The following is a 25150-nucleotide window of genomic DNA, read 5'->3' on the forward strand; positions in this document are numbered from 1 at the left end:
TTCATCAAGCATTAATTAAAAACCTAATATGCCAGGGTGGCTAGGTGGCTCAGTGGAAAGAGAGCCAATCCTGGAGTTGGGAGGACGTGGGTTCAAATGTGGCCACAGATACTTTCTAACACCAGTCGCCTGGCCCTTAACCACTCTTCTTGGGCTCTGTCTTAAAGAGGCATTAGAAGGGGAAGAAGCATTTATTATGTCCCTACTCAGAGCCAATCACTGTACTAAGTACTTTAACAAAAATTATCTCATTAGAGCCTCACAACATCCCTGGAAGGTAGGCTCTATTGTTATTCCCATTTTGTAGTTATAGAAAATGAGGCAAATAGCAGTCAAGTGGCTTGCCCGGGACCACCCAGCTTGTGTCCAAAGCTGGCTTTGAACTGAGGTTGTCTTGACTCCTGGCCCAGTGCTCCATCTGCTATACCACTTGGGGATTCTATAATCAGTCTGTCCAGTTAATAAACATTTGCCAAGCATTGGGAATACAAATACAAAACCAAACCTATTCCCTCACTCCAAGGAGCTTACAATCAAATAGGGGGGAAACAACACAGAAAAGGAGCTGAAAAGTAGCATTTGGGGGACAATACTTGGTGCAAGGGGCATGTTGAAGAGTTCCAGAGAAGTATGAAAGCAATATGGCTGGTTAGAAATAATGAAAAAAAATTTTGCTGAACCTCTTCTTTATTTTTTTTTAAACCCTCAATTCCAAACCATCTTGGAATCAATACTGTGTATTGGTTCCAAAGCAGAAGAATGGTAAGGGCTAGACAATGGGGGTCAAGTGACTTGCCCAAGGTCACATGACTGGGAAGTGTCTGAGGCCAGATTTGAACCCAGGACCTCCCATCTCTAGGTCTGGCTCTCAATCGGTGAACCCCTTCTTTAGACAGAAGCCCTGGAGCCCAAGATCCCATCCTCTGGTCCTAGAATCCAGGCAGAGGGGTAGAACGTACTGATGAGATAGATATGAATACCAGGCAGAGCCAATCTTGCAGCCTGGTAAGATTGTCCCATTAGGAGGCAGAGCTAAGGAGGGGATGCCTACGTTTCAGGCATGGGAGACAGTCAAGACAAAGGCCCATGTGGAGATAGGAGCCGGAGGCCAGTCTGCTTGAATTGTAGAGTATGGGAGGGAAAAGTTATTTCTAGAGAGGTTGGAAATAGAAGTTAGGGCCAGGCTGGGAAGTTATACATGTGACATTTAAAGACCTTCACAGTGTGGCTTCAGCTCACCTTCCCAGGCTTATTATAAGCACATTACTCCTCTTCGCTCCAGCCAGATTAGCCTACTTGCTCGTACATATTTGATCTCTGTGCCTGGAATGGACCGCTTCCCCACCCTCACCTTTTTGGATCCCCAACTTCATCCAAAGCTCAGTTCAGGTGTTACTTCCTATGTGAAACCTTTTGTTTGTTTGTTTTTGTTTTTGTTTTTGTTAAAACCCTTAACTTTCATCTTAAAATTGATACTAAGTATTGATTGATTCCAAAGCAGAAGAGCAGTAAGGGATAGGCAGTTGCAATTAAGTGACTTGCCCAGGGTCACACAGCTAGAGGTATCAGATTTGAACCCAGGATTTCTCCTCTCCAGGCCTGACTCTATCTGAGTCACCCTGTTTCTCCATGAGGTCTTGTTTGTTAATTCTCATCTGCTAATACCTTCTCCCAGAAAAATTACATTATATTTATTTTATACATATTTTGTATTACTCATGCATATGTGTTTCCCCCAATGGAATGTAAGCCGCCTGAGGTTAAAGCACCTTGCACAGTGCCTAGTGTACACAGTAAGTACTTCCTAAATGCTTTTTGATTGATGTGAGTAGTTTGGAGAAGGGGAAAGAAAGGGAAACTCTTGTTTCCTTCTTTAGGAAGGAGCAAACAAACAAAGAAGGACCCCTCCCTTAAAACATTCTAAAGTAGAGAGAATGGTATTGGAATATAGGGGAATCTGTACTGTATAATCTGATAGCAGAAGGTATCTGTGGCAGAAAAGTTTAAGAGATCAAATCATGGTGGTACATTTCATTAGCAATTGCTATTGGGCTCAGGGATCAAGATCACTGATTCCTTACAGGTTAAATAATTTCACTGTGTCACAATCCCAGGCTTTACATTTGAGGTGGCCTCCTATGGATATACCACCATAGAGAATAATGGGAGAAAATGTAGATACAATTACAAACCCATTCCCCAAGCACAAAAGCAGCGAGAGAGAGAGAGAGAGAGAGAGAGAGAGAGAGAGAGAGAGAGAGAGAGAGAGAGAGATCCCCCTTGCAGTAGGTCACTAGGAATAAATTCACAAAATGAAGGGCACATTGTTTCACATCTAATGATGAAGAGAGGTAAAGAAGAAGAGCACTTTTGGAATAATTACATATTTTAATGGTTGTGTAAAGTAACTGGTAAACAGTATAGACTGAATGGATGATCTAAAGTTCTGATTTAAAAAATAATATAGCCCATTCATTCACAGTCTGAGAAGGATTATTATTGTTTGGCCACAGTTCTGTTTGCATATCCTTGAGAGCCATATGAGTCATCTCTCTTCCTTTGCTTAGATTCCTTTTTTAAAGTATTGTAAATTACAAAATTGCCCACGCAGGTCCAACCTAAACTTTGGGTTATAGAATGCTCAGAAGTTGCTCCTTGTCTGTTTTCCACTTCAAAAGGTTAAAAAGAGGGAATCTATAAGAAGGATTTATGTTGAGAAGGCATAGAATGTAGTCTACTCCTACTTCCATATTAATATTATGAGAGGCAGTGGATAGAAAGTTGTCATCAGAGTCAGAAAGACTCAAGTTCAAGCCCTGTCTCTGACAAATCCTGGTTTTGTGAGCCATGAGGCAAGGCATTTAACCACTGAACACTCCAGGCAGCCCTATAAGACTATAAGTTAGAGAAGCATCGCCTGCCTCTCTTGATAGAAGAAACTTCTTTGCTAGAAATTCCCCAAACCAATGAAATCACTGGTATAGACTGATAAATACATGCACACTTGAATATGTGTATACATTGCTATATTAATAATTAGCCCACTATTGTCCATTATTGATATGATTAACAATCAGTCCATTTTTGCTGGGTTAAGTCACGTGAAATTTAACAGAGCATTGGACCTAGGGTCAGGAAGCTCTGAGATAAAACTCCTAATTGATAATAGTAATAATATTGATATATTTTAAATCATTTAATATTAATTAGAATTGAAGCAAGCCAATTCTGATTAATAACAATAACCCATTTATATTGAACTTTGGGATTTCCCCTGAACATTTATATTGTACTTTGGGATTTCCACTGAGTCTTTCCTGCTGGGTAAAGTACCTAGTATAGCTGCTATTATTCCCATTTTATAGAGGAAGAAACTGAGGCTCAGTAGCTTGCCCAGATTAAACGTCAGTCAGGCCTCCAGCTCAGATCTTCTGTTACCAAAACTAGTGCTCATTTCACTATCCTTTTGGTTAGGTTCGCTATGCCCAATCTCAGAAAGAATCTCTCTATATAGAAATCCATTTCTCCTTTTCTCTTAGCTTTTTTTTTTTTAACCCTTACTTTCTAGCTTAGTAGTAATTCAAAAACAAGGGCAAGGGCTAGGCAAATGGGGTTAAGTGACTTGCCCAGGTCACATAGCTACATAGCTAGGAAGTGTTTGAGTCCAGATTCTAACCCAGGTCTTCCCAACTCCAGGCCTGGCATTGTACCAGTGTGACACCTAACTGCCCCGTCTCTTAGCTTTTCGAAACAGATACTTCTGAGGTCTATATGTATACACATGTGTGCATTTGTATAATTAGGTTAGGTGACTAATAAGAAAGGATCAAATGAAGAAAATTTCTAGGAAATCATTTCCTTTCAGAACTCAAGTTTTCTTTTCTATAAGTGAGGCTTTAGACCAGTGATTCCCAAAGTGGGTGCCACCGCCCCCTGGTGTGTGCTGCAGCGATCCAGGGGAGCGGTGATGGCCACAGGTGCATTTGGGGGTGGTGAATAACTGTAAGAGGGTGGTGATAGTATGTGACAGGGGGCGCTAAGTAATATTTTTTTTCTAGAAAGGGGGCGGTAGGCCAAAAAAGTTTGGGAGCCACTGATTTAGACATAGAGTTCTCGATATCCTTCTATCCAACTTTAACCTTCTAAAATCTTGTGAAAAGATTTTTTATCATGAGCAGAATTGATTTTTTGGGGGGGTAAGGGTGTGTGTGTGAAGAGTGGTTCTCAAATCTTCTCTCAAAAGCCACTTCTCTATATATATCCAGTATATCCCTTAATATCAAGTCTGTTTAATAAAAGAACTATCCAGAAAGGTATAAAGTAACCAAATAAGTAAAGTTGTTGGAAACTCTCTTAGCTTAAAGGGAATGGGAATATAAGGGACCTCCTTAGATTTAGCTTGGATGTTTAGTGGATTATAAATACAAATTGTTACAGATACTTTAAGTGGTCACTCTAGATTAAAGGTATACAAGAGAAATGTTGGGTTTCCTGGAAATCAGAGCCCAAACCAGTTTAGTGGATTTAATCACATAGAGTCCCACAGAGCTAAAACTTGAATTCTTGTGTTCAAAACAAATATCACAAACCACACTCTCAATTGAGGGAAGTAAAGATGGGACTAAGAAGGAATTTATTGCTTCCTTCCTGTTTTTAAGTTTCCTATTTTGACTTATTTTTCCTAACTTTTCAGTTATTCACCAATTGATAGTCATTCCTTTTGGTCCCATTTTTTTCTGCTACTATTTGAAAATTATAAATATTTTTGTAACTATGGATCCTTCTCCTCTTTCTTTGTGTTATAACTCTAGTAGTCATATTGCTGGGTCAAAGACTACGCACAGTTTAGTAATTTGACATATAATAACAAACGGCTTTCCAGAATGGCCAGACCAGTTCCTAGCTCAACCTGGACATTGCATTAATGTTAGGCACAGAGCAATTCATTGATTTGTTCAGGGCAACATAACCAGTAAGTGTCTGGGATAGGATTTGAACCCAGGTCTTCTTGACTCTTAAGTCTTATCACTGTCCATTATGCCACACTGCTTCTAGGCAAATAAGCTTGTCATGTAGGAAACACTCCTACTTCGGCCCTGGAAAGAATCTTTTGAGAGATTTAGTCCAAATCCTTCATTTTAGAAATGAGCGAAATGAGATCATATTTATATAGAACCCCCTAGAACAGTGATGGGCAAGCTTTTTAAAGAGGGGGGCCAAAGGAAAGGAAATGCTCATCTCTGTCCGTCTGTTTCTAAGGTAACTCTTTCAAAGTTTCATTGTATTGTATCCTACTCATTGTATTCGTCAGATTAGGAATAATGTTACACAACTGGATAGAACTTTTCAGGGGGCTACATCTGGCCTGCAGGCCATAGTTTGCCCATCACTGGCCTAGATTGTTGGGGCAAAGCCCTGGCTCATAGATGTCCAGATTTATTGCAAAAGATAACATTGGGTAATTCATATCAGTACAAGCGAATATAGCTTCTTTCTACAAAAATTTTTCCAAATGATGTTCAACCATGAACATTCTTTCCCCAGAAAAAAATTAACCCAATTAAGTGAATTGAGGGAAATATTTTCTCCCCTTGTATAGGTCTTTTTCCTTTGGAAAATTATTGCAAGATGTCATGATATCAGTCCTAGTGGGTGCCTCATTTCTTTAGAAACCAAAGTTCAGTTTTCCTTCCATTTTGCTTCATAGAAAAGAGTCCAATTCATACCTTTTCTCTTTGTCTGGAAGCACAAAGTATACCCAGGCACACCCTAACATGCTAATAGCCCCCTTGCTCGGGATAGACCTGCCTGGGATCCAGAGCCTACTGAGGCCCTTCTTCATCCATGTGCTTCCCACTCACTTCTGTACAGTTTGTGGGAGACCAGAGAGAGAGAGGAGAAAAGGGGGCGGAAAAAAAAAAAAGATGTGGGCCTAGTAACTTGATTGCCCTTCAGTCCAGGATCTCTCTGCAACCCTCTTCGGAATGCTCTCCATAGCACAGCCTCTACTACTATAATGGCACTTCTTGGCAGAGAATAACTCCCAATGAGGTCAGGCAGCCTTCCTCCATCCCACCCCCAGAAGTTCCCCCAACTCCTGCCAAAGGATTCCAGCTGGCTGCAGCTGGGGCAGGGAAAAATCGAGTAGACATTTTTCCCCTTTGACTACTTTGGCCACTTTTTTTGTTTATTTTCTGTGGCTCAGTCTGGGATATGTGGCCCTGCAGCTTTGGTTGGTATGGGAAGTAAGAGGGGAAAGTGAAAATTTCAAAAGAATATTCCTCAAACTGCTTTGCCAGATCTTCAACAGCAAAATGCAGGTCTTAGGAGAGCTAGAAGAGAAATTTAGAAATATAGTCAGTTACTGTTTCTTGAAAATTCTAGAATTAGTTCATCAACCCACATATATTAGAAGTATTTGGATAGAGTGCTGACAAAGTCCTGGGGATTGATACTTGGTACTCAACAGTAAATTAATCAGTTAATGTCCAAGAGCATTTCCAATGGGTGAGCACATTTCGTTCATAATTTCCCTTAACCATAAAAAGCATAAAACTATCCTTTTCTCTCTAGCACTGTATTTTTTTTAAAAAAAGAAAAAAGTATCTGTTTTATTTATATAATATTGATCTAAAATTTCAGTTTATCATTAGAGTTTCCCAGTATGGTCAAACCAAATCATAAGACTTTGAATAATTCACTTATTTTTCCTTCATTTTCCTTCTTTTTCTTCATTTTCTCCATGTCTAAAATGAAGAAGCTAAACTAAAAGTCCTCTAAGGATCCCTTCTATCTCTAAATCTATAACTATAATCTCTAACTTCTGTAGTTTTATTATACAGTAACATAGAGATATTGTTTCTGGAAGATTTTTAACCTATACCTTTCAATTTAAAATTAAATTAAATTTATATTTTAAATACATTTTAAAAATAAAATTAAAATCAATACTCTGTATTGGTTCTAAGGCAGAAGAGTGGCAAAGGATAGGCAAAGGAGGTTGAATTACCTGCCCAGGGTCACATAGCTAGGAAGTGTCTGAGGCTTGATTGGAACCCAAGACCTCCCATCTCCAGGCCTGCTCTCTATCTACTGAGCTCCCCAGCTGCCCCCAGATGTTGAACCTTTTTATTTTTACAACAAGGAGAATTAAAGTCAGAAGAGTTCATTTTTTTCTTTTCTTTTTTAAGTTGTTTACTTATTTGACATCAAACCTTCCAAAGTCACCCCAGCAAAATTCAGGTACTATGTTGTGCTAGATTTAAATATATTGAACTCCATGTCCCTGCTCTGCCCATCCCCCCCCCCAAAAAAAACAAACAAAACATAGAGAAAAACTATCCACAAAATGAGTAGTAATTTAACATTCTTTTTTCCTTTTCTTTCTTTCTATAGGGCAGCACAATTATCTTTGTGCTGGAAGAAATGATTGTATCATTGATAAAATTCGAAGAAAAAACTGCCCAGCATGTCGTTACCGAAAATGTCTCCAAGCTGGAATGAACCTAGAAGGTAATTTAAAAGACTTGGGAGGATTGTTTGCCTCTGAATCACAGAAAAATGCATCAATTTGCTTTGTAAGACGTGAGTAATCAGGTGTAGTGTCTTGCTATCTTCAAAATAGTTGAGTCATTATCTGGCATTCTTGCCCATAATATCCATCCTAGTGTCTGGCAAAGGTAGAGATTTTTCTCCTTTTTTCTCCTCCTGGGTCCTTTCTGTCTGTTTAGCAGACCTACATAAAATCAGTTTTATCTACAGGTTCTCGTTGTACATAGAATATCTATTCTCTGAATTCGCCATACCCAGACTGGAACATGGGAAGGGAAATTATGCCATAGGAGTATTGTGGAAGAAAATAAGGCATTCTCTTTGTTTCTTTTGCTTCTCTGTAAAGCTTTCAAATGGAAACACTTCCCTATCAAATAGAAAGTTACCATTTTCTTTGTCATAGACCTTTTAAGAATCCAGGTTCTAGGGGCAGCTGGGTAGCTCAGTGGAGTGAGAGTCAGGCCTAGAGACAGGAGGTCCTAGGTTCAAATCTGGCCTCAGACACTTCCCAGCTGTGTGACCCTGGGCAAGTCACTTGACCCCCATTGCCCACCCTTACCAATCTTCCACCTATGAGACAATACACCGAAGTACAAGGGTTTTTAAAAAAAAAAAAAAAAAGAATCCAGGTTCTAAGTGGTCCTCTCATGGGGAAATGTCAAGATGGCTGAGTTGAAGAAGTAAGAAGTGGTGTGGAGATAGTTTGGAACAGTGGAAAGAGTACTAGCTTTGGAGTCAGAGGCAAGTGTCTTAATGGTCCCGTTGGTCATATTTCATTTGGATCCTTGGAGAAGTCACAGGGTCTCATTTTCTTCATCAGTAAAATGCAAGTGTTGTTCTAGAGCAGTGATTCCCAAAGTGGGCACTACCACCCCCTGGTGGGTGCTGCAGCAATCCAGGGGGGCGGTGATGGCCACAGGTGCGTTTATCTTTCCTATTAATTGCTATTAAATTTTTAAAAATTTAATTTCCAGGGGGCTAAGTAATATTTTTTTCTGGAAAGGGGGCGGTAGGCCAAAAAAGTTTGGGAACCACTATTCTAGATGGACCCTATTCACTATCTATTTCAAATCTTTGAGTTTTGTTGTTCTAATCTTCTTATAATAGGAAGCCGTTAAAACTGAGATAGAGGGGTCAGCTGGGTGGCTCAGTGGATTGAGAGTCAGACCCAGAGACAGGAGGTGTCCTGGGTTCAAATGTGACCTCAGACACTTCCTAGCTTGTGTGACCCTAGACAAGTCACTTAACCCCCATTGCCTAGCCCTTACCACTCTGCTACCTTAGAACCAGTACCCAGTATTGATTCTAAGATGGAAGGTAAGAATTTTAATTAAAAAAAAAAAACAAACAAACTGAGATCTATACAAAGATTTATATAAATTCCAAAACATTTTAATGTATTATACACTAAGGAGTATTTTTTCATTTTGGAAGTGTTCAAGATATAGCTCTACTTGAGATTAAAGGCTTCTCAGGCATGATTTATAGACATAGTAATTAAGAGCTTTGTTTCATTGAAAACTCACTTGCTCAAAAGTGAACAGAAATCTGAGAGAAACAACTTGACCAGCACCGGCCTATTACATCATCTAAAGAATGGCAGAATTGCACTGGAGAATGTCCAAAGATCACTAGAGCTATAGATTATAAGTGCTCACGCTAAAATGTCTAGTTTTGTAGGTCAGAATTACTTTCTGTCATTTTATTAAACTTTGGTTAAGTGATAGCCTCTGATTCCCCTGTAAGTGTATCATGTTTTAACTTGAAGGGGAAAGTTTTAAAATAGCAAAATGTCCCCCATGTCTGAAATATACTGTCTCCTCACTGCTACCTCTTAGTATCCCATATTTCCTTCAAAGCTCAGCTCAAATACTACCTTCTACATGAGACCTTTTATGATCCTGACTCAGGGTTAAGTGCCCTCTACTTATCACCTCTCAAAAAACTATCTTGCATTTTTTAACATACTTTTTTTGTATGTGCTTTTTTTATGCACATATTGGCTCACTAATAAATTGATAAAATGGGGGCAGCTGGGTGGCTCAGTGGATTGAGAGCCAGGCCTAAAGACAGGAGGTCCTAGGTTCAAATCTGGTCTCAGACACTTCCTAGCTGTGTGACCCTGGGCAAGTCACTTAACCCCCATTGCCTAGCCTTACCACTCTTCTGCCTTGGAACCAATACACAGTATCAATTCTAAGATGGAAGGTAAGGGTTTTTTGTTTTGTTTTTTTAAATAAATAAATACATTGATGAAATGTAAGCTCCTTGAGGGCAAGGACTGTTTAATTTTTGTTCTTGTATCTCCAGTAGTTGTATAGTATCTAGAACATAGTAGATGATTAATTAGTGTTTGTTGATTGATTATGTGAGAATACTTCTGTACACAATTTTTAAAGAAACTGTAAAGTTACATAGTTAAGAACTGCAACCTAGGGGCAGCTAGATGATTCAGTGGAAAGAGTGCCAAGACTGGACAGGACAACCTGAGATCAAACTGGCTTCACATACTTACTAGCTGTGTGATCCTGGGCAAGTCACTTAACTCCAGTTGCCTAATCCTTAGCACTCTTCTGCCTTCAAATCAGTACTTAATATCCATTCTAAGACAGAAGGTTAAGAATTTTAAAAAAGAAATGTAATCTATATTTAATTTTTTAGTGAACAGACTTAGCCCAAATAGGCCAAAAAGTGGGGGGAAGGGCCAGATTTAAAGGTTCATTATCCCCAAAAGAATCCCATATACCCAGTATTTATTGAGCATAGAAATACTTCCTACCAATTAAGTGATTTTTTTATTTGATAAAAAATTTCTAAGAGAAGAATTACCCTGGAAAATTGCCTCTATCCTCCATTAATGTTATTTAGGTGATGATCTAATTAAAAGGGGCCCTGCTTTCAAAACGATGTCAGTAATACCCAGAAGGGGATACCTCTACATTGTACAACTGACATAGAAAGTGCATAGTTGATGCTTTTTCCAACCCTCCAACAAGGCAGTATAAAATTATTTTTCTCCTGTGGAAAAATATTTAGCATCAGTACATTCTAATTGTGTATTTAATAATGATAATACCTGATAAAATAAATAATACCTGATATAATAAATAAGCTGATTTGGTGTTCTCTGTAGGGCTTCGGTTTGCCTTCATTATACATGAAGTAGGTTGATGGAATGTGACTTGTGAGCAAAGGCTCTTCCACAAATCAATCCGCCTTCCAACTTTATAGACACACCTCAGATTATTTAATGAATCAAGCAGTTATCATTTGACGTCTTGGTCACTCCAGCCCTATACTCAGCATCAATAGAAAGTACAGGATTGTGTATCATAGGGAGGACACACCTGAGGAGGACACACCTGAGGATCTCCTTCTGCCTCTGTTTAACTAGGAGCCACAGGGCAAAGAGCGCTGGTCTGAGTTCAGGTGCCACCATGGACACAGACTAGTCAGATGCCAGTGGACAAGTCATTTAACCTCTCAGTTCTCCCAGCAGCTCTTTAAGAAGATAAATTTAAAGTAGCTGCATATCTGTAACCTTGGATGGAGTTTCTACCCTAAGAATTGCCAGCAGAGCTCTGATGACATTATAGGTCTTGAAAACAAATAATAACACCTACATGTTCAAAACTGGAATACAGTATATATTGTGGCTGGCTTTCTTTTGAAGTTATTCAGGTAGAATGATAGCTGCCTACCTAATGTAACTGTCCTGAAAATTAGGTAGGTCAATTACAAATAAAACTAGGGAAAGGACTTCCCAAGTCACATGAGCTTTTTGATTTTGTACATATTGATGGATATTGCTGATTTACTGTGCTTGGCAGGCACTAGATCTCCCAACCAACCTGTGCTTGCTCTTTAGTTATATTCAACAAGTATTTATCAATAATCATGGCACTATGCCTTAAATTTGCAAAGTACTTTACATATGCTAGCATGTTTGATTCACATGAGAAACCTGTGAGATAAGTGCTATTATTATTACTTCTATTTTACAAATGAAGATACTGAGACTGAAAGAGGATTAAATGCCTTACTTGCCCAGAGTCAACTATCTGAGACCGGATTTGAAACTCATTTCTCCCTGAGTCCATGTCAACTTTAACTACTAGGCCACCTAGTTGCCATCATTAAGGACCTGAGATAGACTACGTAAAAATAAAACAGATTTTTCAAAGTGGAATTTAACCAAACTTCCCTCAAGTAACTTCCCTTTGGTCTTTGCTAGTCAGTCATTCTCTATGATAATAATTATTTAAAGGGGCAAGAGTTATAATGTGAATGAGGGAGTTAATTTTAACTCAATATCTATTCCATGACCAAATGAGGAATAAGGAAGTTTCTAAGGAAGATTTCCAGTCAGGTATGATAGCTAGACTTCAAATCCGTTTCTTCATATTTGAAATCTTGAGGTTTTAAACAGGTTACTGTGTCTAGGACAGAAGCTCCCAATCTTTTTCAGTTCCTTCCCCCCACCCCCAAGTTAGGAACCTCTTAGAGAATAAGGTAAGAAATGTAATTAAAGAGTCCTACTATAAAAATTTTTCTCCATACTTTAAAGTCTTAAAACCACATGCAGGCTTTGGGAATTTTGCTAGCAGAAAGGGGCAAAGACAAAGACAAATGTGAGACTTACATATGAAAAAAGTAATAAATATGCCCACAGAGACAAAATACTTATCCAGAGCAGAGCCACCTCAATGTCTTATTTTCTAACTGCTCATTTGTATATGGCCAATGTAAAACTCTAGAGTTTATCACCCCTCTGAGAATGCAACTTACTAGCAGGTTGGGTGGATAAGTGAATGACTTGGAGATGGGAGATTCAAAACTCACTACATAGGCAGTTTAAAAAAATTTTTTTTTTTGCAGTTTAAAACACACATTTCATTGAAAAGAGTATCATGGAACACAATTCTTTCAGGCTTAATAAAGCAAATGCCACACATGATCCAAATATTCCAGAGACATGAAATATAAACGTGGGCCTCTCATTATCTACTCTGGAATACATTTGAATTTCATTTCACTTCAATTGAGCAAAAAATAATAATAATAATAACCACTGGTAATAATGGATTCAGATGATCATCATGGAGTCATAGATATGAATCAGGGATAATTTCTTCTGGTTCCCTTTCAATAGGAAGAAACTTAGACGAAGGCTCTCTAACCAATCAATAAAAAAGCTGCATTTCCAATCTAAGTTTCCTGTGGAGTTCTTTTAGACTCTTCATGACCACTATTTGGGATTTTCTTGGCAGAGATATTAGAGTGAGTTGCCATTTCCTTCTCCAGCTCATTTAGCAGATGAAGGACTGAGGCAAACAGAGTTAAGTGACTTGCCCAGGGTCACACAATTAATTGTGTCTGAGGCTAGATCAAATTTAAAAAAAAAATTTTTAATCAGCAAAAATCTACCCTCTTATCATTCCATCCAACTCCCTCACCTACTTGAGAATCAAAGAAAAATAAATCCAATTATAAGCATATATAGTGGATCAAAACAAATTTCCACATTGGTCCTTTTTTATTAAATTTGTTTATCTCATTTTGCACTTTGAGTCTTTCACCTCTCTATCAGGAGATGCATAGCTATTTCATAATTAGCACTCTGGAATCACAGTTGGACATTATGCTAATAAGAGTTCCTAATTCTTTCAGAGTTGTTTATCTTCACCATATAGGTTTTCTTTTCATTTGTTCTCCTGGGTCTGCTCACATCACTTTGCATCAGTTCATATGTCTTCCTAGGTTTCTCAAAAACCATCTACCTCATCATATCTTGCAACACAACAGTATTCCATCACATTTCTTTATGTGAAATTATTCATCTGTTTATGGGCACTCTCTCAGATTACATTCTTTGCAGCCTCAAAAGAGCTATAAATATTTTTGTAAATCCTTAGAGTTGTTTTGCTTAGGACTAATCACTCACTTAATGAACTCTTCCTCTAATTCCCTTCTCTTCTCCAATTTCCCTCCTATTTCCTTGTTGAAAGAAATGTATTTCTGTACCCAGCTTTGTGTGTATGTATTCTGCCTTTGACCATTAATGAGGGTAAAGTTGAAGTGTCAGCAAATTCTTTTCACTCTCTTGTCCAAAAAGTCTACTTGTGCAATGTGAGTTTTTTCCTAACTTCATTTCCCTCCCACCTTCCCAATGTACTCTTCTTCCTCACTCTTTTCATTATTAAGATCATCAAGAAGTAATAGAACCACTCCCAGTCCTTTTCTAATTGGATTTCCTCAATGACCCCTGATGATGATAGAACTCAGAGAGAATATGAGTATTATCTCACTAAATTAGATTTTAACAGTTTATCCTTATTTAATCAGTTATCTTTGTTCATTCATGTTTACTCCGTTCTGTTTCTTTTGTCTTTGAACTACAAAGTTTCCACATAGCTCTGGTCTTTTCATCAGGAATGCTTAGAAGTCCTCTATTTCATTAAAGGTCTATTTCCCCCCTGTAGTTTCATACTTGGTTTTGCTGGGTACATTTTTCTTGGCTATCAGCCTTTTGACTTCTGAAATATCATATTCCAAGTTCTCCACTCCTTTGTCATGGTAGCTGCTAAATTGTCTGTGATCTGGCTTCTCAGTTATTGAATTCTTGCTCTCTGACTATTTAAAATATTTTTTCTTTGACCTGGAAGCTCTAGATTTTGGCAGTGTCTTCCCAGCAGTTTTCATTTTTAGTTTCTTTCAGGAGATAACTAGTGGATTCTTTCTGTTTCCACTTTTCCCTCTGGTCCCAAGAGATCTGGACAGTTTTCTTTTAATATTTCTTGAAATAGGGTGTCTAGGCTCTTTTTCTTGTTAGGACATTCAGGTAGTCAGTGGTTTTTTTCTCCTCGGTCTTTTCTAGATCAGTTATTTTTGCCATGAGATTATATATTATATTTTCTTCTGGGTTTTTTCCATCTTTGGGCTTTATTTTAATATTTTTATTGGCTCTTGAAATCATTGACTTCCATTTGACCCATTCTAATTTTCAAAGAGTTTGTTCTTGGGACAGTTTTGTACCTTTTAAGTCAAGCTGTTAATTCTATTTCCAATTCTTTCTTCCATAACTCTCATTTCTTTTCCATTTTTTTTCTCAAGCACTCTCATTTCATTTATAAAAACACTCTTTGTTAAACTCTTGCTTCATATCTTCTAGGAATTTGAGTTGAACATATACTCAAGCTTTGTTTTTTTCTGAGGCATATCTTGTAGATAGAAATCATTTTCTTTTGCTTAATTTGTGTCTCAAGTGTCCCTGCCATCCTAATAGCTCATTGTGATGGGGTCCTTATTTTTTTGTTTGCTGATTCTTCTGGCCTGCTTCCTGACTTCAGACTTGATGTTAGGTCTGGGCTCTGCCTCACTTCTGGATGGAAGAGCTGAGTTAATCCTGATGCTGCTTTCTTGGGGTATTGAGTATTGTGTTTTTCTAGGATCTCAGGGACTATCAATGGGACTGCAAACTTTAAGTGCCCCCCAAATCATCTGCTACAGGGCAGCATCTTTTTCTTGCCCCTTCGCCACTCCATTGCCCCCTTTCCCCAATCTGAACTCTCCAAGCTCCTGACCTGGATTTCAGTCAGAGCAACAAAAAAATTAATGCTAAATTCAGCCCCTATCAGCCAGCTAAGAAGTTTTGCTAGTTTGTGGTGATAGGACCATAGCATCTCCTTTGATTTGGGATCTTTATCCTGGTTATTTCTCTTCAGACTGGGCTACATGCTAGAACTGAGGTCCTGCTCTGCTCCAAGGGTCTGAGCCACTCCACTGCTGGGACTCCCTACCCAGGAACATCATGGTCAGGTCCCTTTCTTAGTCCATAGTCTAGATTTGTGACCCAGAACTAGGTAGGAAGCAGCAAAGCAACCATTTGGCACTTGTCCATATCTCAGGACCCTGGTATCAGTATCAGACCTCCTTTTCCCCCAAGTACACAGTCTCTTCCTTGGCACTCAAGTACCTTCCTGGCTGGAGTGTTCCTTTCCTGATCGTGTCTCTTATGTCAACAGACCTGTACGTCTTTCTGTGTCTGTAAGCTAGACAAAGGGTTCACTTTGCCTTTTTTTCAGAATTTCCCCTTCAGGATTTGGTCTGGTGAATTTTCTAGTCTTTGTGGTTGGCAGTTTGCTGCATTTCTTACTGCTACTGTCCTATGGAAATGAACAGTAGTAAGTCAATACTTTGAATTTTTCTGAACGGGTCTTAGTAGTGCTGAGGGTTCCTCTGAGGCTAAGGTTTCCATACTGTCAAAGTATAACAAACTCATGGTATACTGAAAAGCGGCATGTTGCCATACTGGGATAGGTGGTCCTCATGCTAACCAACTGTCGAGATTTATTTATGTTAGTGAATGGCAGTGTATTTTTTGTCTCGAAAACTGTGGTTGGGTTAAACAAGTTGTGGTATATGATTGTGATGGAATATTATTGTGCGATAGCATAATCAAAGAAATGATGAGTAGGATGCTTTCAGAAAAATCTGGAAAGACTTACATGAATTGAAACAGTGAAGTGAACAGAACCAGGAGAACATTATACACAGTAACAGCAATACTGTATAATGATCAAATGTAAATGACTTAGCTCTTCTTAACAGTACAATGATTCTAGACAGTTCCAAAGGATTCATAGTGAAATATGCTATCTATCTCCAGAGAAAGAGCTGATGGGGTCTGAATGCAGATGGAAGGATTTACTACTTTTTACTTAATTTATATAGAGTTTTTTTCAGTCTCTGTTTTCTTTCACAACATGACTAATATAGAAATATGTTTTGCACAGCTGCACACATATAACCTATATCAAATTGCTTGCCTTCTCAGAAATGGGGGAAAGGGAGGGAAGGAGATAATTTGGGTCTCAAAATCTTTAAAAATGAATTTAAAATTGTTTTTCCATGTAATTAGAAAAATAAAATATGAAAAAAGAAAGCTGAAGTTAATAATGATGGAGTATAAATTCAGGTACATGGAAATGCATTGTATATACACACCTGTGTGTATGTTTTTGCGTGTAATGGTAAAAGAAAAAAACATGAATTTTGTAATTCAGAATATTTTGGGAAGAAGGCAATTTGATGGGGGTTTTTAGTATTTCAGTACAAACATACCTATATGTGTATGTGTATAAAGAAGGTCAAAGTCTTTCAGAGACTGTCTTAGGTTTCTTAAAGTAGCAAAATGAGGCTCTCTAAGAAATTCATAGTGCTGTGATACCTATCTTGAACAGATCTTGAGGTCCACCAAAATAAGCTAAGATTTGTGCTACAAAGCTTGTCATAGCAAGCTTTCCACTGTAGCCAATAATATCATTCCAAAGTAGCACATATTCCTCCTTCTTGGAACATAGCATGTGCCTTTGAGGTGTTTCAAATAAAATTCTACATCCAGTCTAAAAAAGAAGAAACAGTGGCAAAGTTTCTTCCTTGGAAATGGATGGAGATTTTATAGCTTTATTTTCAAAAAGACATTAGGTAGGGGCAGCTGGGTAGCTCAGTGGAGTGAGAGTCAGGCCTAGAGACAGGAGGTCCTAGGTTCAAACCCGGCCTCAGCCACTTCCCAGCTGTGTGACCCTGGGCACTTGACACTTGACCCCCATTGCCCACCCTTACCAATCTTCTGCCTATGAGACAATACACCGAAGTACAAGGGCTTAAAAAAAAAAAAAAGACATTAGGCAGCTAGGGGCCTGGAATCAGGAAGACCTGAGTTCAAATCATTCCTTAGACATTTATTTTGGGTGACTGAGCCTCTTTTGGCCTCATTTCCTCAGCTGGAAAATAGGGATAATGGTACCTACCTATTTAACAGGATTGTTATGAGGCTCAAACAAAATTATATTGTTAAGTACTCAGCCCAGTCCCTGGCACATAGTTGGTGCTTAATAAATAAATGTTTGTTTCCTTCCAATTAGTCTATTTGAATCCATTATCTGGCAAGTGTTAGGTATTTTTTGGTGCCAAATACTTTTGGCAGACCATTATGTTTAAGAAGGATGCCAGTGAGCCACATTTCATACTTTTTGCCATTTTCTAATTCTTGGTAACCTTTCCTAGGTCATCAGATTTTTTTTTCTTTGAATAGCATGGTTTTGTGGCATTGAACTAAGAGTAACCTAATGGCAGGATGAATTCTGTCAAAGGTGTTCATTTCTCCTGCTTTCTCCAAAATGAACTCTACAAAGTGCTACTGCGTGTGTAAGCGTATGTGTGTGTATAGAAATCTTACTTTGTGTACACATACAAACACAGAAGACCATCTTAAGTGACTTTACCCTGGAAAAAGATGAAAAAAATAAATATGATTCCATATTAGTTTGAGGTAACAGTCATTGCCATTTTAAAGATCCTAGTTTTTGTGAAATGTTGGTCTCTAAGTCATCACAGACACTTATTTTAAAACTCTGCAGTATGTATGTTCAGATGTGGGGCTTCATCTTTGCTATGGGAAGGGTCAAATAAAGGTTATTTAGAAAATTAGATTTTTTAAAATTAGCTTCTACCTCTCTCTAATCAGTCTTCTGTTTAAAATATTTTCTGAGCTGTTATATTCTCCCTTTCCTTAGCAACAGGGAAGGTGGGACTGCCACAAATCCCCTCATAATAGCTGCTTACATTCTTTGTGGCAAATCCTGGATAATAGTAATAACACAAAATAAGACCTCTGGCACATTCGATTGGTCTTTGACAAAAGATTTACTGAAAGGTTATGTACAAGAATTGCCTGGAATAAGATGTAGAAGTTTTGTGTTCCGCATTGGCAGAAGGAGTTGAGATAGTTAAAAGAATACTGGTTCTAGGGCAGTGAGGTAGCTCAGTGGGTGGAGAGCCAGGCCTAGAGACAGTAGGTCTTGGGTTCAAATAAGGCCATAGACACTTTCGAGCCATGTGACCCTGGGCAAGTCACTTAGTCCCAGGTGCCCAGCCCTTACTATTCTTCATTCTTAGAACCAATATTTAGTATTGAGTCCAAGATAGAAAGTAAGGATTGGTTTTTTCTTTGTTGTTGTTGTTTTTAATATAAAAAAAGAATACTGAAAGTGAAGAAAGAAAATCTGAGTTCAAATCCAACCTCTTACATTTATTACCCTAGCGACATTGGACAAGTCATTTAACTTCTATAGGCCCAAATTTCCTAATCTGAAAAATGCAGGGATTAGAGTAGATGATATCTTGAGGTCTCTCCTCTATCTCTAGATCTATGATTCTATGAGATCACAGATTTAACAGTACCAAAACTAAGAAATTTATCTTGGAGAATATGAAAGATGTCTTTGGAGAGTTGAAAGATTACCATATGGAAGAAGAGAAGCTAAGACTTGTTCTGCTTGGCCCCAAAAGGCTAGACTAAGAGCAATGAATGGAAGTCACAATGAGTCAGATTTGGTTTTAATTTCAGGAAAATGTTCTTCACAATTAGAGGAGGAATAAACTTCCTCCAGAGGTGGTGGGTTCCTTGTCACTGGAAGTCTTTAAAGCACATAGTGGATAATCCCTGTGGTGGATGTTGTAGGAGAGATGCCTGTTTAGGCATAGCTTGGCCCAGAGGGCCTCTAATGTCTACCAAATCTGTGAGTTTGTAATAAAGAGCATTTTGTTAAGAACACACATAGAACTATTATGCTGGAAAGCTATTTTTTAATATATAAGCATAATACCTTAAATGGCAAATATGCCTCCATCATTATGGGAAGGAGGATTTGGGTAATTGGATAAGTATGCTACTGTGATTCTGTTATCAAAACCTCTTGATGGGGAAAGTGGTATTGAAATACCACCCAAAAAAAAAAGGCAAGAGGGTACAGGATTTTCCTGAAAAGCATTAGGGATGGTTTTTCATACAGGTAGAGTTTACTGTGATGAGCCAGATGTAAAATAATTGGATTTAAAAGACAGAAGTAAAAAAATGTACTTTACCATATAAATCACTGAAGTGATTAAGTTTTAATGGCATTGGATTTATGTCTGCACATTTGCAAGGAGGCATCTGTTGCATATGGCTGACTCCACTGACTGTTTGCTGGGATAGGAAAGAAGATGGAGAGCATTTTTTTTGTTCTGATTCTTCTGTCAAAGAATATAAGTTAGTATCACATTAGGTCTAGAGTTAAATACACATTAGAGTATCTTCCTCTTGGAGCAAGGTCAGCTCTCAAATGAAAAGTACATACACTGTGGGGGGGGGGGGGAAGCAACACAAATGGTAAAAAGAGAATCATTCCAATTTGGACTGAGCTCTATGACTTTGGGTAAGTTATTCAATTTCTCTGAGATTTATCTGTGAATTGAGAACTCATATTTGTATTTTCATTTTGAGAAAATAGCTGTATATTTATACTTTACACTTGTAAAGTGCTACAGAAAAAAGAAACCAGTAGTAGTAGTAGTAGTAGTAGTAGAAGGAGGAGGAGGAGGAGGAGGAGGAGGAGGAGGAGGAAGAATAATAATAATAATGGTGGTAACTGTTGCTGTTGTTGTTGTTATTTCCTAAAATTTATTCTTAATCTTTTTTTCTTAACCCACAGCCCGAAAGACAAAGAAGAAAATTAAAGGAATTCAGCAACCCAATCCAGCAGCAACAAGAGAGACTTCTGAAAGTCCTGTCAACAAAACAATGGTTCCTGCATCATTGCCACAGCTCACCCCAACTCTGGTGTCACTCCTGGAGGTCATTGAGCCAGAGGTGTTATATGCAGGATATGACAGTACAATGCCTGATACCACTTGGAGGATCATGTCAACACTTAACATGTTAGGAGGGCGGCAAGTGATTGCAGCTGTGAAATGGGCAAAGGCGATTCCAGGTAAGATGACAGATGGCTTGATCTTAGAGAGATCTATAGATATTTGTTGTTGTTCATTCATTTCAGTCCTGTCCCAACTCTACATGGCCCCTTTGGGCCACTAGAATGGTTTGCCATTTTCATCTCCTGCTCATTTTACAAATGAGGAAACTGAGACATAAAAAGGTTAAGTGGCTTACCTAGGGTCACATGGCTATTAAGTTTCCAAGGTCAGTTTTGAACTCAGGTCTGCCTGACTCCAGGCACTGTTGTTTATGTAGCCTTTGCTCTTTTGAAAGAAAATAGTTGCCCCAATAGGTTTAAAGGCCTTGCAGAAGAATCACATTTTTAACCCTTTTCTCGACCTAAATGCACAGTAGATAGAGTACTTGACTTAGAGTCAAAGAGTTTAATTCAAATCATTCCTCTGGTGTGTGACCTAGAGCAACAATTTGACTTCTCTTGGCCTCAGTCTTCCTGTGTGTAACATGGGATAATAAAAGCCTTGCAAGTTTGTTGTGTTATGAGGATACGGTGAATTAAAATATGCAAAGTGCTTTGCTAGCTTTAAATCTCTGGATGAATAATCCAAGATTAGAAGTTCCTTCTTTTGAGTTTTCCTTTGTCTTTCCAGTTGTAGGAAATGAACCTAGTCTTCATCCAGACATAGTAGAGAATCAACTGCGTACAAGAAGGGAAAAAAAGACCACCCTATTTTATCAAACTCTCCCGTGCCATTCTCTCATTCTATTGAGTTATTCTAGGCAGAGAATTTATTTTTATTCCATGAGAGAACACTGAGTGACAGTCAGTTAAAATTTATGTCTTTAGTTTTGGCCTTAGAGAAGCAGTTAAGTCATAATGGAGGACTTAACCTAGGAGTCATAAAAACCCCAAGTACAAGTCTTGTCTCTGACACATAGTAGCTCTGTGACCTTGGGCAAGTCATTTCATTGCTTAGTGGCCCCCAGCAACACTGTAAGCAATAAACAGGTTGATGATCTGCATTTGTGGAAGGAGTTTCCATTCTGGGAGCTCTCCATACCTGTGAAATCACAGGTTTAGAAAAGCTGTGCCTTTATGAGCTCCTTTACTGCAAGAAGAAATCTAAAAGATGATTTTTTTTATCCTGAAGTTATTTGGATGGAAGGTGATAGGGAAGGGCCCCCAAGTGTGGGTGGATCGAAGTTTAGAGACTTAAATGCATCTTTTTATTAAAAGCATGAACTGGGGTGGGGGGAGGTTGGGTTTAGAGGGCTAGGGGCAAGAGTTAGACCTGAACATGACATATCTGCAATCCCTTTGAAAATTTTTAAATTTTATTTCATTTTTTAAATGTTTACCTACTGTCTTAGTACCAGTTCCAAGGCAGAAAAGCAACAAGGGCTAGGCAGTGAAGGTTAAGCAACTTGCTCAGGGTCACACAGCTAGAAAGGATCTGAGACCAGATTTGTGAACTTAGATCCTCCTTATTCCAGGCCTGGCTCTCTATCCACTGTTCTACCTCGTTGTCCCCAACAGATCAGTAATGCAAAGGTTCTGTAGTTAATTCTTAATTTTTTTCTATTTCTACCACGATGCCACCTTCATAAAGTCCCTTAATCTTTCACTGCTCTATGCAATTCTTGAGGAAGGTGCCAACCTGCATTGGTAAAGGGAATTTCCTTATGTGGGAATTTCCTCTACCCATGAAATCCTTATCCCCTGACTGCTGTTGGCTAGAATTAAATGGTAATCTTAGCCAGGCATTATGAAAGCTTTTTCTGTGGGCACCAAAGCTAACTCCCTGACCAATCCTTTTGATCACTTTTATTTGGTTCTAATTTAGGTTTCAGAAATTTGCACCTGGATGACCAAATGACCCTGCTGCAATACTCCTGGATGTTCCTGATGTCATTTGCACTAGGATGGAGATCATACAAGCAATCGAGTGGAAGCCTGCTCTGTTTCGCTCCTGACCTGGTCATGAATGAGTGAGTAGTATGTGAGGAACATTGATCTGCTGCCATTTTGAGCAAGCTTGTTTTCCCTAAAGGAGGCCGTATTGTGATGGGGTCTGCAATTGAGTGTAAGAGAAATATGCAAAACACCAGAGAGTTGGGAATAAGAGATTAGCCGTGGCTGGTCAGAGGAGACCTGGAGACAAGTTGAAGTGGGGCATTTCTTCTTGTATATTCTAGAGGTGATCTTTTGGTTCATAGAGGCTCCTTCGTTGGGTCATTGTGAGTCTAGTAGGGATGATGGAAGGATATCTTTAGTGTCAAAGTGAAGTATTCAGCTTCTGTGTTCATATAGAGTCAAGAAAATGTGCTTGATGGGGTCAGAATACAGCAAAATTTTAAAGGGAGAGAAGTCTTTGTCTTTGACCATATTCCATCCTACATTGTTATTAATAATCTTATGTGCTAAGAAAGTAACATGGATAACATTGGAAGGGAAGGTAATATAATATGTCAGTTGTCAGAATCTAATGGGGTTTTATAGAAATGAATATAGGCTTGTACAAGTAAAGAATACGGAGGGAGAGAACGAACATTTGTTTTGCACCTACTTGCTCCTCATTTTACAGTTGTGGAAACTGAGATAGGTTCTATGACTTGCCCAGGCCCACACAGCCAAATGTTTTTGGCACAATTTAAACTCAAGTCTTTCTGCCCCCAGGCCCAGTACTCTGTCCACCAAGGCACTTAGCTGGGGAAGATGTCACTAATGATAGTTGATGTAGCAGTATGGGGAGACGAAACTCAGGGGTTTTAAACACCAAGAAAGTTGATAAGAACTAACCCTTGACCATGGTGACCATTGAAGCTCACATCATCTTAGGCAGCACTCCTAGATATCACGTCCCCTCGAGGGATACTCTGCCCACTGGAGCAGAGCTTTGGTCTTCAGCTTAGTTCTGGGGGATAAAAATCAATAGCAACTAGAGCTACTGAGGATGGAGGCACAGAGATACAGATTTAAGTCCAATAGCAGGAAAAAAATTCTGATAATTAGATACTATTTTTAAAATGGACACATATGAGTTAATAAGTTATCTGGTCCCTGGAGGAGTCTAAGTAGAGATCGGATGACTGAAGTCACAGATGGTATACAAAGATTTTTGTCTAGTCATCTGTTTATACAGAATCAGGAAGACACAAATTCAAACCCAGAATCAGGCACTTAATAACTCTGGATGAGTCACTTAGCCCTATTTGCCTCCACTTCCTCAAATGTAAAATGGGGGTAATAATAGCATGTACTTCCCAGGATTGTTATGAGGATCAAATGAGATAATATTTATAAACAGCTTAGCACAATGCCTGGCACACACTATGTACCATATTAATGCATACTCCTTTTTTGCCTCCTTCCCTCTTCACTTTTGTATCACATGGAAATTTATACTTCCTTCTGCCTCTTAAAATGCAATGGTAATGAAGTTTGGAGTGTAAAAAAATTTGTGAGAGGTCTAGTAGCTGGCTCTCTTTCAGTTGTTTCTTTTGACTTATCTCTCTCTTCTTTAAACTATCTGACGTTTCTCTTAAAAAGTAGCAAAAAGCAAAAGGTTCTAGATGTTCTGTCCTTATATGTTGTTATGGTAGAATTGGCACAAAAGGAAAAGGAATAAGCATTATATAGCATCCACTATGTGTGCCAAGGACTTTACAAATATCATCTCATTTGATCGTCACAACAATCTTGTGAGGTGATGGTGTTTTATCTTTATTTTACAGCTGAGGAAACTAAGGCAAATGGAGGTTAAGGATAAGAGAAAAGTATTAGTGATAGAAACTTCATGTTTCTTAACCATTTTTGTTTTATGGGACTCCTTTAAAAGTCCTATGAAGACTATGAGCCCCTCTTCAGAATATTTTTATTTATATAAAATAAATTACATAGGATTATAAGAGAAACTAAGTATATAAAAATATAGTTATCAAACTATTTTAAAAACAAATTCATTGACTGCAGGTTAAGAACTCCTTGTTTTAGAAGAAAGAAGAGAGAATAGAGATAACAGATACAAACTGAAGAGTTAGTTGGGGCCAGCGTGTGGCCAAGAGTGCACAGTCTGGAGTCTCAAAGGGAAAAATAAAAACAATAGCTTGCCCACAGGAACATTTAAAATTCTTCCTGTAAATAATGTATATTTTGTACATAATGTTTTTGCAAGTTTTGTACATAACATACCATAAGTTAAATTTGAATTATTAGCTTTAAGTTATTTCTGTAGTATATAGGTAAAATTATATTATATCTGTAACTGTAAATATTTGGAATTTTATGTAATGTGTGACTTGCATTTTGTAAGATTTTTTGCTTGCTTGCTTTCTTCTTTCTTTTTACTTCTCCCTGTCCTTAGTATAGAATATAGAATAAGTTTAGTTTGAAAGATTCATTTGGGGAGAATATTTCTCCCAAAAGGATCTCAGGGGGGAATATTGTTATAAGGAGTTTTATTAGGTTCATTCTGTTTCATTGAGAGCAGAAGTTTTATTAATATCACGCTATCTCCTTTAAGAGATAGAGCAGACAGATCTTGCTTCTGGCTCTTTAAGAGGCCTATCATAAAAAAGAGAATTCTATGAGTTCTGGGGTCCAGTCTTTCTGACTTCCTTGGGAGCAGGTTGCTGGATCATTTCTCTCAGACTAAGAACTTGTTGGTTATTTGAGACAGTTACTTTCAGAGTTGAGATACACAAACAAAGCTGAGGAAGAGTGTGTTTCACTGAGAGCTTTTCTCCTAAAGGGAGAAGCAGCTGCCAGAGGGGACTATATCCACTCTCTCTGGCTTACAAGCAGGGCCTCTGTCTGGGGCT

The 25150-nt window shown here is 38.4% G+C and overlaps 1 protein-coding gene across 1 annotated transcript in view; it reads left to right on the forward strand.

Moving 5' to 3' along the window:
• Positions 1 to 25150, forward strand: part of NR3C1 (nuclear receptor subfamily 3 group C member 1) — a 129478-nt gene that overhangs the window by 92689 nt on the left and 11639 nt on the right. Inside the window, exons 5-7 of the mRNA XM_044664517.1 lie at positions 7396 to 7512; positions 20088 to 20366; positions 22174 to 22318. Coding sequence (XP_044520452.1) covers positions 7396 to 7512; positions 20088 to 20366; positions 22174 to 22318 — 541 coding nt within the window. The remainder of the gene's footprint in view (positions 1 to 7395; positions 7513 to 20087; positions 20367 to 22173; positions 22319 to 25150) is intronic.

The sequence above is a fragment of the Gracilinanus agilis genome, chromosome 2 (genome assembly GCF_016433145.1).
Source record: "Gracilinanus agilis isolate LMUSP501 chromosome 2, AgileGrace, whole genome shotgun sequence".
NCBI classification, from domain to species: domain Eukaryota; kingdom Metazoa; phylum Chordata; class Mammalia; order Didelphimorphia; family Didelphidae; genus Gracilinanus; species Gracilinanus agilis.